General features: G+C 34.8%; 1 protein-coding gene across 6 annotated transcripts in view; it reads left to right on the plus strand.

Moving 5' to 3' along the window:
- Positions 1-17,210, plus strand: part of LOC131739470 (nck-associated protein 1) — a 52,743-nt gene that overhangs the window by 12,648 nt on the left and 22,885 nt on the right. For 3 of the 6 annotated variants that reach the window (XM_059033641.1, XM_059033640.1, XM_059033644.1), the window contains 15 exons: positions 921-1,013; positions 5,521-5,577; positions 5,657-5,799; positions 6,361-6,451; positions 6,972-7,109; positions 7,505-7,553; positions 7,973-8,129; positions 8,245-8,301; positions 10,342-10,438; positions 10,706-10,812; positions 11,181-11,313; positions 12,691-12,772; positions 13,082-13,140; positions 16,212-16,357; positions 16,536-16,668. In XM_059033641.1, the coding sequence (XP_058889624.1) occupies positions 921-1,013; positions 5,521-5,577; positions 5,657-5,799; positions 6,361-6,451; positions 6,972-7,109; positions 7,505-7,553; positions 7,973-8,129; positions 8,245-8,301; positions 10,342-10,438; positions 10,706-10,812; positions 11,181-11,313; positions 12,691-12,772; positions 13,082-13,140; positions 16,212-16,357; positions 16,536-16,668 (1,542 nt within the window). The remainder of the gene's footprint in view (positions 1-920; positions 1,014-5,520; positions 5,578-5,656; positions 5,800-6,360; positions 6,452-6,971; positions 7,110-7,504; positions 7,554-7,972; positions 8,130-8,244; positions 8,302-10,341; positions 10,439-10,705; positions 10,813-11,180; positions 11,314-12,690; positions 12,773-13,081; positions 13,141-16,211; positions 16,358-16,535; positions 16,669-17,210) is intronic. The other 3 variants (XM_059033642.1, XM_059033645.1, XM_059033643.1) reach the window with 2 other exon arrangements.

Genomic DNA, 17,210 nt, shown 5'->3' on the forward strand with positions numbered 1-17,210 from the left:
TGTATGTAATATATATATATATATATATATATATATATATATATCTATATATATATATCCAAAACATCTCTGCAAAAAATAAACCTATAGATCTTCAACACTTTTAATGCAAGACTGTTAATATACTGTCGCATGTATTGATGTTTTAACAAAGGGAAAGTTATTTCTATTATATTTCAACAACTTCCTCGCAATTACACAATGAGGCAAGTATATTTAATCAAGAAATATAGGATGTACAACAGTTTGAATCTTTATAACTTGATTCATTAAAGAGTGCCCATCTCATTACTGGTAATTCTGTTCAACCACTTTTGCAGCAAAGATTGAGAACAACCACATATAAAATCTCTGAGATAACAAGCATTTTTACATTTAAAATCCCCCACACCTTCGGTCACTGCATGTATACTGTAGTTGTAAAATGGTAGCTTTACAATTTATGATATACTTTATAATACTCCATAGAGTTCACTGAACAATTGTGACTGAAGGGGATATTCTGTCATCAGGAATTGCAGTGCTTTTAAGGGTCATTTAATATAGTTAATTGGCAAGTGCTTAAATAATGATGGGGTAAGCCTTTGTGAAATAGCCTAACACGACTCAAACCTTATAATTACTGAAGCAAAACATACATAATATCTAGTCTACATTACTTCAGACTTTACTCGCATCAACCTCGGCATACCAAGAGAAAATACTTTGTGTCTTATTTGTTAAAATGATCTAGTCGATACTGAAATGGTCACTTTTTATTTGGTGACTTGTTTAATGGTCTTTGCAACAATCTAAACCTGCACTTAATTGTAAGTTAATTTTTGGCTATTGCTAAAATGAACTCTCTTGATATGTTTGTTTCTGCTGTAGTATAATCCTGGTCACACCTGTTTACTACTGTATCTATATTTATGTTACAGCAACAGCTTGCACAACTACAAAAAGAAAAGTCAGAAATTCTAAAGAACCTTGCTTTATATTACTTCACCTTTGTTGATGTCATGGAATTTAAGGTAAGTACAATTTTAGCATGCACTTGCATATTTAAAATCTACCATGTCTGTTTCTAGAGTAGTTTTAAATACAATAAGATTATATATATACAGTACTGTGCAAAAGTTTTAGGCAGGTGTGAAAAAATGCTGTAAAGTAAGAATGCTTTCAAAAATAGACATGTTAATAGATTATATTTATCAGTTAACTAAATGCAAAGTGAGTGAACAGAAGAAAAATCTAAATCAAATCCATATTTGGTGTGACCACCCTTTGCCTTCAAAACAGCATCAATTCTTCTAGGTACACTTGCACAAAGTCAGGGATTTTGTAGGCATATAGTCAGGTGTATGATTAAACAATTATACCAAACAGGTGCTAATGATCATCAATTCAATATGTAGGTTGAAACACAATCATTAACTGAAACAGAAACAGCTGTGTAGGAGGAATAAAACTGGGTGAGGAACAGCCAAACTCAGCTAACAAGGTGAGGTTGCTGAAGACAGTTTACTGTCAAAAGTCATACACCATGGCAAGACTGAGCACAGCAACAAGACACAAGGTATTTATACTGCATCAGCAAGGTCTCTCCCAGGCAGAAATTTCAAGGCAGACAGGGGTATCCAGATGTGCTGTCCAAGCTCTTTTGAAGAAGCACAAAGAAACGGGCAACGTTGAGGACCGTAGACGCAGTGGTCTGCCAAGGAAACTTACTGCAGCAGATGAAAGACACATCATGCTTACTTCCCTTCGCAATCAGAAGATGTCCAGCAGTGCCATCAGCTCAGAATTGGCAGAAAACAGTGGGACCCTGGTACACCCATCTACTGTCCGGAGAAGCCTGGTCAGAAGTGGCCTTCATGGAAGACTTGCGGCCAAAAAGCCATACGTCCGACGTGGAAACAAGGCCAAGCGACTCAACTATGCACGAAAATCCTGCTCCTAGTAATTAACACAGGAACTGGGGTGCAGAAAAATGGCAGCAGGTGCTCTGGACTGATGAGTCAAAATTTGGTCAACATTTAGTCAACATTTGGCTGTAGCAGAAGGCAGTTTGTTCGCCGAAGGGCTGGAGAGCGGTACACGAATGAGTGTCTGCAGGCAACAGTGAAGCATGGTGGAGGTTCCTTGCAAGTTTGGGGCTGTATTTCTGCAAAGTTGGGGATTGGGTCAGAATTAATGGTCTCCTCAATGCTGAGAAGTACAGGCAGATACTTATCCATCATGCAATACCATCAGGGAGGCATCTGATTGGCCCCAAATTTATTCTGCAGCATGACAACGACCCCAAACTTACAGCGAAAGTCATTAAGAACTATCTTCAGCGTAAAGAAGAACAAGGAGTCCTGGAAGTGATGGTATGGCCCCCACAGAGCCCTGATCTCAACATCATCGAGTCTGTCTGGGATTACATGAAGAGAGAGAGAAGCAACTGAGGCTGCCTAAATCCACAGAAGAACTGTGGTTAGTTCTCCAAGATGTTTGGGCCAACCTACCTGCCGAGTTCCTTTAAAAACTGTGTGCAAGTGTACCTAGAAGAATTGATGCTGTTTTGAAGGCAAAGGGTGGTCACACCAAATATTGATTTGATGTAGATTTTTCTTCTGTTCACTCACTTTGCATTTTGTTAATTGATAAATCTAAACTATTAACATGTCTATTTTTGAAAGCATTCGTACTTTACAGCATTTTTTCACACCTGCCTAAAACTTTTGCACAGTACTGTATATGTATGTGTATATATATATTGACAGGTCGAGTGGCAGTAAGAAAGCCATTGCTAAGATGGCAAAATAAGACAAAGAGGCTTGCCTGGGCCATGAAGCACCGCCAGTGGACTACTGAAGACTGGAAGAAGGTCTTATGGACCGATTAATCCAAATTTGAAATCTTCGGTTCATCACGCAAGGTTTTTGTACGCCGTCGAGTAGGTGAAAGGATGGTTCCTCGGTGTGTGACACCAACTGTCAAACATGGAGGAGGAAGCGTGATGGTCTGGGGCTCTTTTGCTGGATCCAGAGTCGGCGACTTGCACAGAGTGAGTGGCACCCTGAACCAAAACTGATACCACAGCGTTTTGCAGCGCCATGCAATACCCTCTGGTATACATCTAGTTGGTCAGGGGTTCATCCTACAGCAAGATAATGACCCAAAACATACCTCCAGGCTATGTCAGAACTACCTTAGAAGAAAAGAACAAGACGGTAGGCTTCAAATCATGGAATGGCCAGCACAGTCAGTTGTCATTTTCTGCAAATAAATGCTCTAAATGACAATATTTTTATTTGGAATTTGGGAGAAATGTTGTCAGTAGTTTATAGAATAAAACAAAAATGTTCATTTTACCCAAACACATACCTATAAATAGTAAAACTAGAGAAACTGATAATTTTGCAGTGGTCTCTTAATTTTTTCCAGAGCTGTATATATATATATATATATATCTATCCTGTATATATACACTACCGGTCAAAAGTTTTAGAACACCTCCATTTTTCCAGTTTTTATTGAAATTTATGCAGTTTAATGTCTCAATGTACTCTGAAATTAAAGCATAGAACAAATAAACAATTGGAGATAAAAAAGAAATCATGGAATCGTTTTGTTTAACAAAATTTAATCTAAATTTTTGACTCATCAAAGTAGCCACCTTTTGCAGATATAACAGCCGAACACACTTGTGGCATTCTTTCTACAATGGAAATCAAATATTGTTCGGAAAGTTCTTCCCAACACTGTTGCAGAAGTTCCCACAAATGTGTAGTTCTGACATAGCCTGGAGGTATATTTTGGGTCATTATCTTGCTGTAGGATGAACCCCTGACCAACTAGATGTATACCAGAGGGTATTGCATGGCGCTGCAAAACGCTGTGGTATCAGTTTTGGTTCAGGGTGCCACTCACTCTGTGCAAGTCGCCGACTCTGGATCCAGCAAAAGAGCCCCAGACCATCACGCTTCCTCCTCCATGTTTGACAGTTGGTGTCACACACCGAGGGACCATCCTTTCGCCTACTCGACGGCGTACAAAAACCTTGCGTGATGAACCGAAGATTTCAAATTTTGATTCATCGGTCCATAAGACCTTCTTCCAGTCTTCAGTAGTCCACTGGCGGTGCTTCATGGCCCAGGCAAGCCTCTTTTTCTTATTTTGCCATCTTAGCAATGGCTTTCTTACTGCCACTAGACCTGTCAAACCTGCAGCTCGAAGTCTTCTCTTCACAGTTGAAACTGAGACTTGCTTACTTCGACCAGTGTTAAGCTGTGCTTGAAGCTGTTGTCCTGTGAGCCACCTATCACGCAAGCTGTTGACTCTCAGAAACTTGTCTTCTGATTCTGTTGTGGCTTTGGGTCTGCCAGACCTCTTCCTGTCAGAGTTTCCTCCAGTTTCCAAGTGCCTTTTGATGGTGTAGGAAACTGTACTCACTGACACCTTGGCTTTCTTTGCAATTTCTCTAAAGGAAAGACCTACACTTTTAAGGGTTATAATGGTCTGTCTGTCTTCCTTTTGTTAATTGCCTTTTTCTCGCCATTATGAGAGCAATATACTACTTCCTACAGTACAATACTGTCCAAATAATGCATAAGAGGGTGTAGTAACACAGTCTGTTCCAACACTGCTTTTATACAGACAGAGGGTTTGTAAGTAATCAACAAAAGTTGGGACACCTCTAGGAATTGTTAGCATCAACTTTCAAGGCTTAATTTACTTCCATTGCTGCAGAACAGCTGTAAGTTGTTAACCCATTACTTGTTCCCTGAAAAAGGCCTTTTTGTATAACTCTGAAATGTACATTATTTTTCAGTTTTTGGTAACCTAAACTTTTCTTTTTAACCTCTGGCAGTTTACTGCTTACCTTTGTACCATTTCAGGTTATTCACTGGACTTGAACTGCTTAAATTTCAATAAAAACTGGAAAAATGGGGGTGTTCTAATACTTTTGACTGGTAGTATATATATACTGTATATATTAGGGATGGGAATTTGAAACGTATAAACTCTAAAGAAGTGCTAAAACGTTTAATAATATGTTAGATGTATGACCGGTCACGTGACAAATATCACCAAACGCATATTTTTTTATGCATTAATTTGAGTAATTTATCATCAGTAGTCCATCGCGTATCAGACTGCTCTGGTGCCACAGTACGGGCGGATATTATAAAAAAGGAACAGGTTTGGCGATTGCCTCCAAGTAGCTTTCCTAATTGGTGCAACATCAAGATTGACACTTGGGCGGATTTTATTCTCGGTCGATCTGGCGCTTCATTGGTGCACTGAAGTGTGTATCCTAGCAACATGCTAATCTACCGTACTAGCACTAAAAGAAGCGCAATCTCACATACTCTAGATTTTAATGCAAATCGGCAACAGGAGACTTAAAACTGGGTTCTAATTTGATGCATTGATTCACCAATATGTAATTGAAGCTCTGGAAATTTATATTCCCTTGTTTTCTTGTAAAGATGCAGGCTCACTTAATGTCTAGGATTCTGTCTGAAAATGTTCTTCCTTTTCTTTAAGGACCATGTTTCGGAACTGTTGAACACTATTGATGCTTGCCAAGTCTTCTTTGACATTGTAAGTTGTTTGAGTTTAATTACAATAAAATACTTAACACACGTTTGCAGATTGTTCAACTTCTGCTTGTTTCTTACAGACAGTCAATTTTGATCTTACCAAGAACTACCTAGATTTAATTGTAGTCTACACTACACTGATGATGCTGCTGTCTCGGATTGAAGAACGAAAAGCAATCATTGGACTGTACAATTATGCTCATGAAATGACACATGGGTCAAGGTATAGACTTTATTCCGTGTTCTAATTATTAATGTTACATGCATTTTAAAACCGGTGATTAGTCAAGGCAAAGGCAAAAAAAAAAAAAAAAGGTTTCACTGCCACATTGTTTAAACCCCTGACCATACAAAACATCTGCATCTTTCTTTTTGTTATGCTTTATTATTTGTAATGCCAGGAAAGGATGTATCTTTTTTTATTTATTTATTTTTTATATAAAGTATGTGTTTGTGGTTCTATATGCTATTTATTTAGACCTTGGGACATGCTTTTTTATGGAACTGACATCGGTAATATTTGTTTATATCCTTGCCCAGTGGGTATAATAATCATCTCCAAACTTTATTAATTCTCCTAGGTTCCATATGACCTTACAGATAACATTTGAAAATGTTGCTTTTTACAAAATTGACAGATATGAATGTGATTGAGACCCTCCACACATGCGTGTACTACTTTAGTTTTGCAAAATACATTTGTGTTAACACAAGAATCAAAACCAAATCAAGTCTAGATTAATCGATAGATTAGAAAGATTTATTTTTTGTTTCAAATGGCCAGTGACCGAGAGTATCCCAGGCTTGGACAGATGATTGTTGACTATGAAAATCCTTTGAAGAAGATGATGGAAGAATTTGTGCCCCATAACAAGGTAAAAACCTTTTGGTATCTGCGAGATCTTCAAAATAATGTTACACAGTGCAGCAAAGGCTTAGTAATAATTTGAACATATGCAAGAGCTTGAATATAGCGCTCTTCATGTGCGCATATATATATATATATATATATATATATATATATATATATATATATATATATATATATATATATATATATATATATTAGCTCAGAGAGCCAGCTGCCCTGTGTATGTAATGTGTTTGTTAAACTTTTGTACAAGTTTGTATTAATGTGCTAGTTCATGTGTAATCAGGTAAATAACCATGACAGTTAGTTATGAAGTGATGTCAAACTGGAATTGGAATTTAAGGGTTATATAAAATATATGTTTGATTTATTACATTTTAAATTTGAATCTTTACTATTTTTTTCATTGTGTCATTTAGATATTTGTGTCATCCATAAAATATATGTATAGTATGTAAAATCACATTTTAGTACTCTGTATTTAATACTTCTTTGTCAAAGCAACTTTTTAAATTTTTTTGCAGGCCTTGTCCGATGCATTGCTTTCACTTCAGATGGTGTATCCTCGGCGAAATCTCTCCGCTGATCAGTGGCGCAATGCCCAGTTACTCAGTCTTATAAGCGCTCCGAGCACAATGCTTAACCCTGCTCAATCAGACACTGTAAGACATGTTTCCTCGCCATATATACTAGCTGAGGTTTCCAGCTTTGTTCAGTCTTAATTTATTAAATAGTTTGCTCTCAATGTAACATTGCTGCCCAGTTTGGAGGCATCAGTCTTCCTCAGCTAGCAGGAATGTAAAGTTTCTGTATATAATAATATAAAACAGTTGTTCCATTTCTTGATTTCCAAAACCACTGCTAGTTCAGTATGTAACTATTGGACTTATTTATTGTCAAACAAATGCTGATATTTCATGAACCTTAGTGGCCCAGAAGCTGTTTGTCCATTAAAATGGGGTTCATTGCATACATTCTAAAGCTGTCCATCCAGAGTGTTTTAACACTTTAGCATGGAGATTCTATAGCGAAGACTAATCATTTTGTTCCATTCCAGATGCCGTGCGAATATCTTTCTCTGGATGCTATGGAGAAGTGGATCGTTTGTAAGTAAAATCTTCTTTTAAGATTCCTGGTTCTTCATACTAGTCTTTGTTTGAACTAGTAAGTAAACTGGAGCAGAATACATTTGTGTATAAAAGCCTAATTGTTCACAAGGTGGTCCAGTCAGATTAAATATCTGTAGAATGTACCTGTCTGCAAATATAAATAGTCTACATTATACATACAGTAAATGTTATTCATGAATTGATACCCTCCAATCTATTTTATTTTCATCAGATGCAAGAGTAGGTAGAAATAGTGCGGTTTTCTGTGCTTTGGCACAGTGCTGCCTCCCTGTGGTGAATTTAAATAGATTAAAAACAAACAAGACATATTTTGCATGAAAAGATCCAATGTTACTTTGATCATGAAATACTAAGCAATATTTTACAAATAAAGCTATTTTTTTTTTTTCTCCTAGTTGGGTTTATTTTGTGTCATGGAGTCCTGAACACGGATGCAGCCGCACTTAGTCTGTGGAAGCTTGCCCTTCAAAGCAGCTCTTGCCTCTGCCTCTATAGAGATGAAGTCTACCATATTCACAAATCTGCAGAAGACTTATTTGTGAACATTAGAGGGTAAGTCATTTAGTTATATAACTCCCATGAAGTGACCCTTTGCATCATGTCATTCACTGTCTGCAAAATGAAAGTTTGATGTTGTGATGTATTCTCTTTTTTTTTTTTGTTTCAGCTACAACAAACGTATTACTGACATCAGAGAATGCAAAGAGGCTGCCTTAGCACATGCGTAAGTATGCCTTCCAGTATATTGGTATATCTTGTTGCATTCAAAACGAATAAATGTCTGTATATGCCTTCTAACAAACAGACCTGTAGAACTGATCATTTAGAAGAGAAAAAAAAACGACATTGGAACTTGCTCAGAACTGGACATAATATATGATTTCTAAAGTCACAATTTAACTTAAGGCATTCTGAGCATTGAACAGTTGTTGTGATGATGTCATCTTTTTCTGAGACAGAGCAAAACGTATTTCCAAAATATATTTATGTATAACATATTTATAACAATCTGACTAAACTGGGGTAGCTTTTGATAAAAAAAAAGAATGTCTAATGTGTGTGTGTGTATTTATAAATCAGGGCTGGCAATGTAACGTGGAACAAGCAATATCGATATACGGACAGCTGGAACTTGCTTGACCAATCACATTGCTTGTTTCACGTCCAATTGCCAGCCCTGGATTATCAAAATATATATGGAGATTCATTTTGTTAACTCACGTTAATCACAGTCCTTTGTCTTGACCCTCTTAGCATACTGTAAGTCATTTCCTGTGTCATCGTTTTAATATACTTGAGCGCATGTAACGCAATGAGTGCAGTCGGCGGTTGCATAGAAAGTCATATAACTGCAAGTACTAAAAGTCAAATTGAAACTTTCAGTATCACAAACATAGGCTACGTATAATCTGAAGCACCACCTGCGTACTAAACAAGCTTGTACTTCTCAAAATACACTTTCTAGCAACAACACAACAATAAATGAAACCTGTCAGTTTCGACAGAGTACACTTTTAGAAATTCAGGATCGCAGTATATATATATGTGTGTGTATATATATATATATATATATATATATATATATATATATATATGTGTGTGTATCTATATATATGTATCTATATTTATCAGTATTTACAATTAAGGAGAATATATCCGTTACTCAGTGAATGCTTTATTTTGTGTTATTTAGACAATTAAGTTATTAATAGCAAATACTTGTTTTTCATCGCTGTTTAAAAAAAAAAAAAATAAAGAAAAAAAATCAGTACAGGATACCCTTTCAAAGTAAACCTATAAGAAAATATACAGTATAATTTGAAATGCATTAAGGTGAGTAATAAATAATTGTGATTAACAGTTGGTTCAAACAATTTCCCAGCTAATGAGTTTTTCCTGATAATTCTGTAAAAATAAATATACAACTATAAAGAAGGGGCGACAATATTATTCCAGAAATAGGACAACATTTTTTTTTTTTATGCTGTGTTGTTTCTTGGGTGATGATGATGATAATAATTTATAATAATAATACAACGACAATACATTACAAATGTCATTTATATAGCGTTCTTCATGCAAGCATTCCAGGGCGCTTTACAAAATAAATTTATAATGTATAATCCAGCTACAAATAAACAGACTCAAACAAATACGTTTTCAAATAGGAGTTAAAAGATTCAGTTGTGCTAGCATTCCCGATATGAATCGGGAGCAAGTTCCAAAGATGAGGGACATTATAACTAAACCAGGGACATATGGGATCAGCAGATCTTGAAGATAAGAAGGTACAAGACCATATAAGGCATAGGTAGTAAGAAGAACTTTGAAATAATAATAATAATAATAATAATAACAATAATAATAATTAATAATAATAATAAAACAAACTTGAATGAGATGGATGCAGTAATTATGTCAATTAAATATGCGATTAAAACCAAGATTAACCAATATAAAAAAAATTTAATCTCAAGATTAATCGCGATTAATTTTTTTAATCGCTTGACAGCCCTAATGTGTATGTATATATCTATGTGTTTGTGTGTAATTATATATATATATATATATATATATATATATATATATATTAGCCGTATAAACACATACCAGTAAAGAATTCCATATTATATTGTTTTCCCAGAAACAAAGATGGTTATTGTAGTCATCAGTATATGCAAGCCTTTCAAGTGTAGAAGCAGTAATATATGTGACTGTACTCTGCTATAGATCTTTTATTATTATTTTATTATTATTCCTTAAGTGGATCCATGCACAGAGAAAGGCGCAAGTTTTTAAGGTCTGCGCTGAAAGAACTAGCCACAGTTCTTGCTGACCAACCTGGATTATTGGGCCCAAAGGTACAGTTGTCCATTTCTTTCCCATGTCAGGAAGTCATTACCATTTTGTATATTAAAACAGCTTGTAGTGTAAAAGTTGCACTTTGTTGATCTGATAAAATGGAAATAATAGTGTTGGTTGCCAAATTTCCAATGTTCAAAATAACTAGAGAGGACTGTAGAAAATCTACAGGCAAAATGTTATATCCAAATATAAATGTCATTAGTCATTTGTAATGTATTCTCCATTTATGGTAAATATAATAGAATAATCCTAATTTCTTCTAGGCACTTTTTGTATTTATGGCTCTTTCCTTTGCCCGAGATGAAATTATTTGGCTTCTTCGCCATGCTGATAACATCCAGAAGAAAAGTGCAGATGATTTCATAGACAAGTAAGTGGGAGTAAATGTATGTATACATTGGCGACCATAAGTATTGAAACACTACTGTCTGCAAAATGATCTAATTATTTTTACCACTTAGGTAATGTGCTAAGTACAGTATGCACTGTACCATATTATGAACAGTCAACAGTTATTCTTTCAATTACGTATTGTTACATACCGGTATTGTTAAAAAAAATTAAATCAGAATGTCAAAAAAAAAAATTGTTTTGAAAACAATGTTGTACATTTTGTTATCATTCCTTGGATTCATTGTCTTGTGATGTTTTACTTATCCTGTAAATCAAAGGTAATCAATCTTGATTAGCTCAAAGGAATTGTGCTCAGTTAGTTTGTTCTCATATTTATTTTCTTAGACATATTGCTGAATTGATATTTTACATGGAAGAACTGAGGGCACATGTGCGGAAATATGGACCAGTAATGCAGAGATATTATGTGCAGTACTTATCTGGATTTGATGCTGTTGTACTGAATGAACTTGTTCAGGTAAGATATATGCTAAATTCAACCCTATGTGTTGTGGTTATAAAGTAAATTGTAGTTGTAGTCAAAAGTTTACATACCCCAATGGAAATTTATAATTTCTAGAAATGTCTCGAACAAAGAATTTTAGAAAAATCTTTTGTAGCAAAAGTTTTGCTTTTGCGGACGAGGAAAAAAAGTTACAAGAAATAGATGTCTACAATTATTTATTTCAGCATTTTTTTGCAAAAGTCCAAAAATGCTAATTCAAAAGTATTCATACCCTTTGATGCTATGATAGTATTGTCTACAAGGTGATAGAAATTTAAATCTGATAATGCAGAACCTAACCTTTAACCTTCTTAAAGTCTAGAAAATTCCAGATTGTTGAACATTCTTAGAGTATAAAATGGTTAAGCATAGGATGATTGCTGTCATTACCAGCAAGTCAATATGGGAAAAAGTAAAGAGCTATCTGAAGACCTTAGGTAGAAAATTATTTATTGTCATAAAGCTGGAGAAGGATACAAGAAAATTTCCAAGCATTTGAGTATCCCAATTTCAATACTTGATTGAATACTTTGCAACTGAGATTAATCTGTTTTTCTCTGTAAATCGTACTTATTTATATTGTATATGCATTTTTTTAACTTTATCAATGTGGAGTAGTTTGTGTAGATTCTACATGTAAAGTCTAATTTGAAAGCGTCGTGGAGTACGCTCAGGTACCAACGAAATGTGAAAACTTTGCAGGGGTGTGAATACTTCTGCAAATCTGTGTGTGTGTGTGTGTGTGTGTATATATATAAAACCACTAGATGGGGTGCAAGTGCTTTAGTACAGGGTTTCCCAATCCTGGTCCTGGGGACCCACTGTGTCTACTGGTTTTCATTCCAGCTGAGTTCTCAGTTACTTAAATAGACCCTTAATGAAACTGATCATTTGCTTAATTAGACCTTTATTGTTTTCAGTTGTAAAGTTACTTATAAAATGTTATAGCTAACCTGAAATCTGCAACTGTCTAAGAGCTGAAAACAAGTAAAAAGGTCTAATTAAGCACATTGTCAGTTCAATTAAGGGTTTAATTAAATAATTGAGAACTCAGTTGGAATGAAAACCAGCAGACACAGTGGGTTCCCAGGACCAGGATTGGGAAACCCTGCTTTAGTACTTTTGAGAAATGAGTAAGGATTGAGGCGAGAGGTACAAGATGTAATGCTTAAAAAGTAGTTCTCTAGCACAACTGGAGCTTTTTAAAACAATATATAAATGTATATTGACAAGTGGTGATAGGCAACGCTTTATTATTTATATAATTTATATTATTTATTGTATTATTGTATCATTCCCCAAACGCCATTTCAAAAAGTAAAACATTTTATTTACATTTTATTATTTCAGAATCTGTCTGTCTGCCCTGAAGACGAGTCAATCATCATGTCTTCATTTGTGAACACAATGACTTCCCTCGGTGTAAAACAAGGTTTGTTATATGCTGCAGATGTCAGTACAGTCCTGTAATTAGAATCAAAGATGATCAAAACTTCTGTTTAACAGCGGGTTAATATCTATTCTGGTCAGTGTAGTTTTTATTGTCTTTTTTTTTTTTCTTGTGTAAACAGATTCAGATTATCCGTGGTATATATGAGAAATTGTGTTATGCTTTATAACCTGAGTGAATGTAATTTTTTTATATATATATATATATATATATATATATATATATATATATATATATATATATATATATATATATATATATATATATATAAATGTATATCTATTTTCTCAGTTGAAGATGGGGAGGTGTTTGATTTCAGAGGCATGAGGCTTGACTGGTTCAGATTGCAGGTAAGTCCCGTTGTAACTTTGTAGACACTAATTCTTGAAAAGGCCTACGTGGATCATGTTGCCTTGTATTTTAACAATACTACTTGTCAATGACTGTCACATGTCAAGGCTTCTAAGTGCTTTTCTAAAACCAGTATTTGATACTGAATCTCTGGGTTTTAGTTACCTTTCACCTCTGACATCTCTCTGGACATTCCATGCGGTAAATTAAAATAAGACTTTCACAAAATAAGGCAAGAAAGAAATAAAAAAAAAAAGACTTTAAAGTAAAATTCACTGATTTATGGGCAACATTAATTGAAGTGTGTTGCAATTTCTAAAACAGTATTATTTTTCCAAGGCATTTTTGTGACAGTTGTGGACAGTGTTATACATGACGTACAGATTTACCCAATGGTGGTGTTCTGGTTACCAAACATAACAAAAAAAAAAATAATAATAATGAAGAGACTGTGTAATGTCAGATGTTTTATTATCATAATTGTGGGCACTTTATTTAAACAGTGATTGTATTAAAGTTGGCTGCCTTTTAGATCAATTGAGTATGACCCAAGGTCTTTACTTCTTAAAACATAATTGAGCTCATGATACCCAGAAAGCTTAGGACAAGCCTGACAGGCAATTTTCTGGCAGATTTGAACCAGTGCTGCTTGAAAAAGGAGACGCAATGCACTCTCCAGTATTGCTTCTGGCTTTTAAAAAAAAAAAAAAAAAAAAAAAAAAAAAAAAAAAAAGAGAGGAATGTTTTTCTTTTATGTGATTTGTTTGATCTTTTAAACAGCAATAGCTTAAAGAAAACAGCCATGGGAGATAGAAGCAGAGTACAGCCAGAAGCAGTTTACTGGGAAGAGTTCTCTTTGTTTTTTTTTTTGTTTTTTTTTGTTTTTTTGGAAAAAGCTTGCAGGCTAGTTTGGAGAACCTGTTTTTATCACAGCTGCACAACTATTTTCTCAAGTCCGTGTTTTTATTCACTGACATGTTTCCCCACAGGTTACCAAAGCAAAGATCTGTGAACAACAAAAAACTAATGTTTTTAAATATTTGTATTGATATTTGAAATAAATTTTGAGTTTTTGTGTGTTTAGGCTTTTTTTTTACATTTTGCCACAATTTGTAATTCTGTTTTAAATTCCACAAGCGTGTAAATACTCTCTATCGTTGTACTGTAATATAGCCTTAAATCTTGCGAGCAAGAACATCTTTGTTTTAAATCTTGCAAGCGTGTTACAATCCTCCAATAGAAATGTAGGAATGTGCTGTCACTTAGTAGTTGGGGTGGGTTTAAAGTATTCAGAACGAATCAATGCGAGATACAAGTCAGGAAGGCCGGACATTGCCTGACTGAACTGGATTTTTTTTTTTTGTAGGTTATTTCTTTTTTGGCTGGGAAAGGGGTAAAGTCAACGAACTGAGTAACCATTTCCAGTGTTTTTCCAGTGTTTATTGGATATCCAGCGATTTCATTTTGATGCAGACAGCTTAGTTTACTCTTTTGTGGCCTAAAAAATCAATTACTTTAGTGCTTTATTTGCTGGTCTTCCAAATAGACATTAGTGCAGATTGCAGATGGTTCAGAATGCAGAAGCTCATGTTCTAACTAAAACAAAGTGCATTACACCTGCATTGTAATATGTTGTGTCCTAACATAAATCACACCCCTCATCCAGAATACATTTACACGATAACACAAACACAGTATTCTGTAATGTTTTTTAAACTCATTCATTATTTGTCTGCTTTATCTTGAATATGACATCTTGTGTGTGTTTCATTTGTATACCTACTGTAATTCTACATAGATAGGCAAAAGAGTTGACTGACGACTCTCTTTCTGACTCAACAAGCTAATTTTGATTTTGCTGTTGCAGTTGTTTTTATCTTTGTCTGCGGCACAGTATGTGGTGGGAATAAAATGTTGACACTGGCCATTCCTAAATGTTTTTTCATCTCCATTTCTTAAAATGGTGATTAGGCTAGATCCCACACTGTATAAAGGACTAATGTTTGAAATGTGTTTTGTTGGCCAGTGGTCTTGCTACCATCTCTAAAAAAAAAAAAAAAAAAATCCTACATTATTTGTATTTTGGGATCAGCACCTGTTTAATGTAATTTTGCATGTGGTAAATTCTTGGCAGTAACCCTAGAGTTGGCAGTAATTAAAAAAGCTCTTGTTTTGATTAACGTAATGCATTGACATAATGTCTGATTCTTCCAAAAGAATGAAATCTGATTTATTTTTGTTATGCTGTATTTCTGGGAATCTAAACCACAATTTACATACCTTTTAAAGCAGCAAGTGTTTCAGCTACATTTTTATTGTGCCTTCTAATAGATTAAATCGTTAACAGGTGAATAAAGTGGAAACTTTGCATGTAGGCCTATATATTACATTTTTATTGAGAATTGTGAGTTTTGACGTCCATGGTGGTTAATTTTCCATGGTGATGCTGACACCTGTAACATGACTTTTTTACATTTTGCAAAGTGTATACTTTAGACATCGACATTTATCTTTTTATTGAATTAATTCTGAGATTTATTTATTTTTTGGTGTAAATTGTGTAACCAGTCTACCTACAGACAGAAACAAATTGTCTAGTTGCAATAAAGTGACACAGCTTGGAGAAACTGTTTGCTTTCTTTCCTTTCTTCTCTGACACCCCAGACATCTGGCACAACGCTGACCGACCTGAGTGCAGTTTCTAGTTGACATGTTCAGGCTTAATTCAAATTAATTGTGTGAGAATTAAATATCATTAAAAAAAAACAAAAAAAAAAAAAACATTTTGTTAGGAATTGGCACCTAATTCACCAACTTTCTTGGCATAGAGGAAGTGTGTGTGGACGACGATCTTTCAATGTTATGCCTGAGAGATTTAACTCGGAGATTTAAATTGGTGTGCAAAAGAAAGAATCCAGGATAGTTTCTGAATTTCTAGAGTGTGCGGTTTTGTTTTTCAAGTGTATTGATTTGTAGCTGTTGTGTTACTTACACTGAAAAATACCCAAACTGTCTATTAAATATTGGTATTACTAGTCCACTAACTGCGGTTGTGTTCTTTTTGAGATAGGCTTATACCAGTGTATCCAAGGCTTCACTGGGTTTGGCAGATCACAGAGAACTTGGCAAGATGATGAACACTATTATTTTTCATACTAAAATGGTGGACTCCTTGGTGGAAATGTTGGTGGAAACGTCTGATCTCTCCATATTCTGGTAAGAAAAGCATGTTACATGTATCTTTTCTTGTTATAGCATTTATAGTGTTTAATAAAACACCTCTTAATATATTATACATCTTTATATATATATATATTTTTTTTTGTGCATGGGAAGTAATTGTATCTTAATTTTAGATATTTGCATAGAGTATAAAATGTATTTACTCTAATAGCTTTTACAGTCGTGCTTTTGAGAAGATGTTCCAGCAGTGCTTGGAGCTGCCTTCACAGTCCAGATACTCCATTTCTTTCCCGCTGGTTTGCACCCATTTCATGAGTTGTACCCACGAGCTGTGCCCCGAAGAGGTAAGAATCTAATAGTATACAACCAAAGTATGCATGTTTGTATGTTACCATAAGAATATACTGTACTGCACAGTAAAGCTAAATTGCTAGATGTCTGCATCAGCAATTTATCTGGTAGTCTTGGCTTTCCAGTGATTGAACCACAAACTAATGTGTCTGTATATCCTCCAAGGTCATGCAAGTGAATGTACTTTACTGTGACACGGGTTGCTTTGTTTATGTTCACAGAAACACACACATTTCAAGATATATAGATAAATAGTGTGCCTTCTTTATTGAACTAACATCAGAAATCATGACATGTACAATATACAGTCAGCTTGGCCCAACCATAAATTAACTGATTTGTCAATCAAAAAATACAGGCAGCACTGTATATATCTACCAGTCTGTGCTATGTTTTAAATGTACTAGAGAGCATACAGGGTTTCTTTTCTATCACAAGTAGATTCAAAAGCAAATGGTTAATCTCCAGTACTACAGAGCAGCTTTTATTTTTCAGTCTTGATAAATCACTAATTTCAAAGAGGGTAAACTAAAAA

The sequence above is a fragment of the Acipenser ruthenus genome, chromosome 11 (assembly GCF_902713425.1).
Source record: "Acipenser ruthenus chromosome 11, fAciRut3.2 maternal haplotype, whole genome shotgun sequence".
NCBI classification, from domain to species: Eukaryota; Metazoa; Chordata; class Actinopteri; order Acipenseriformes; family Acipenseridae; genus Acipenser; species Acipenser ruthenus.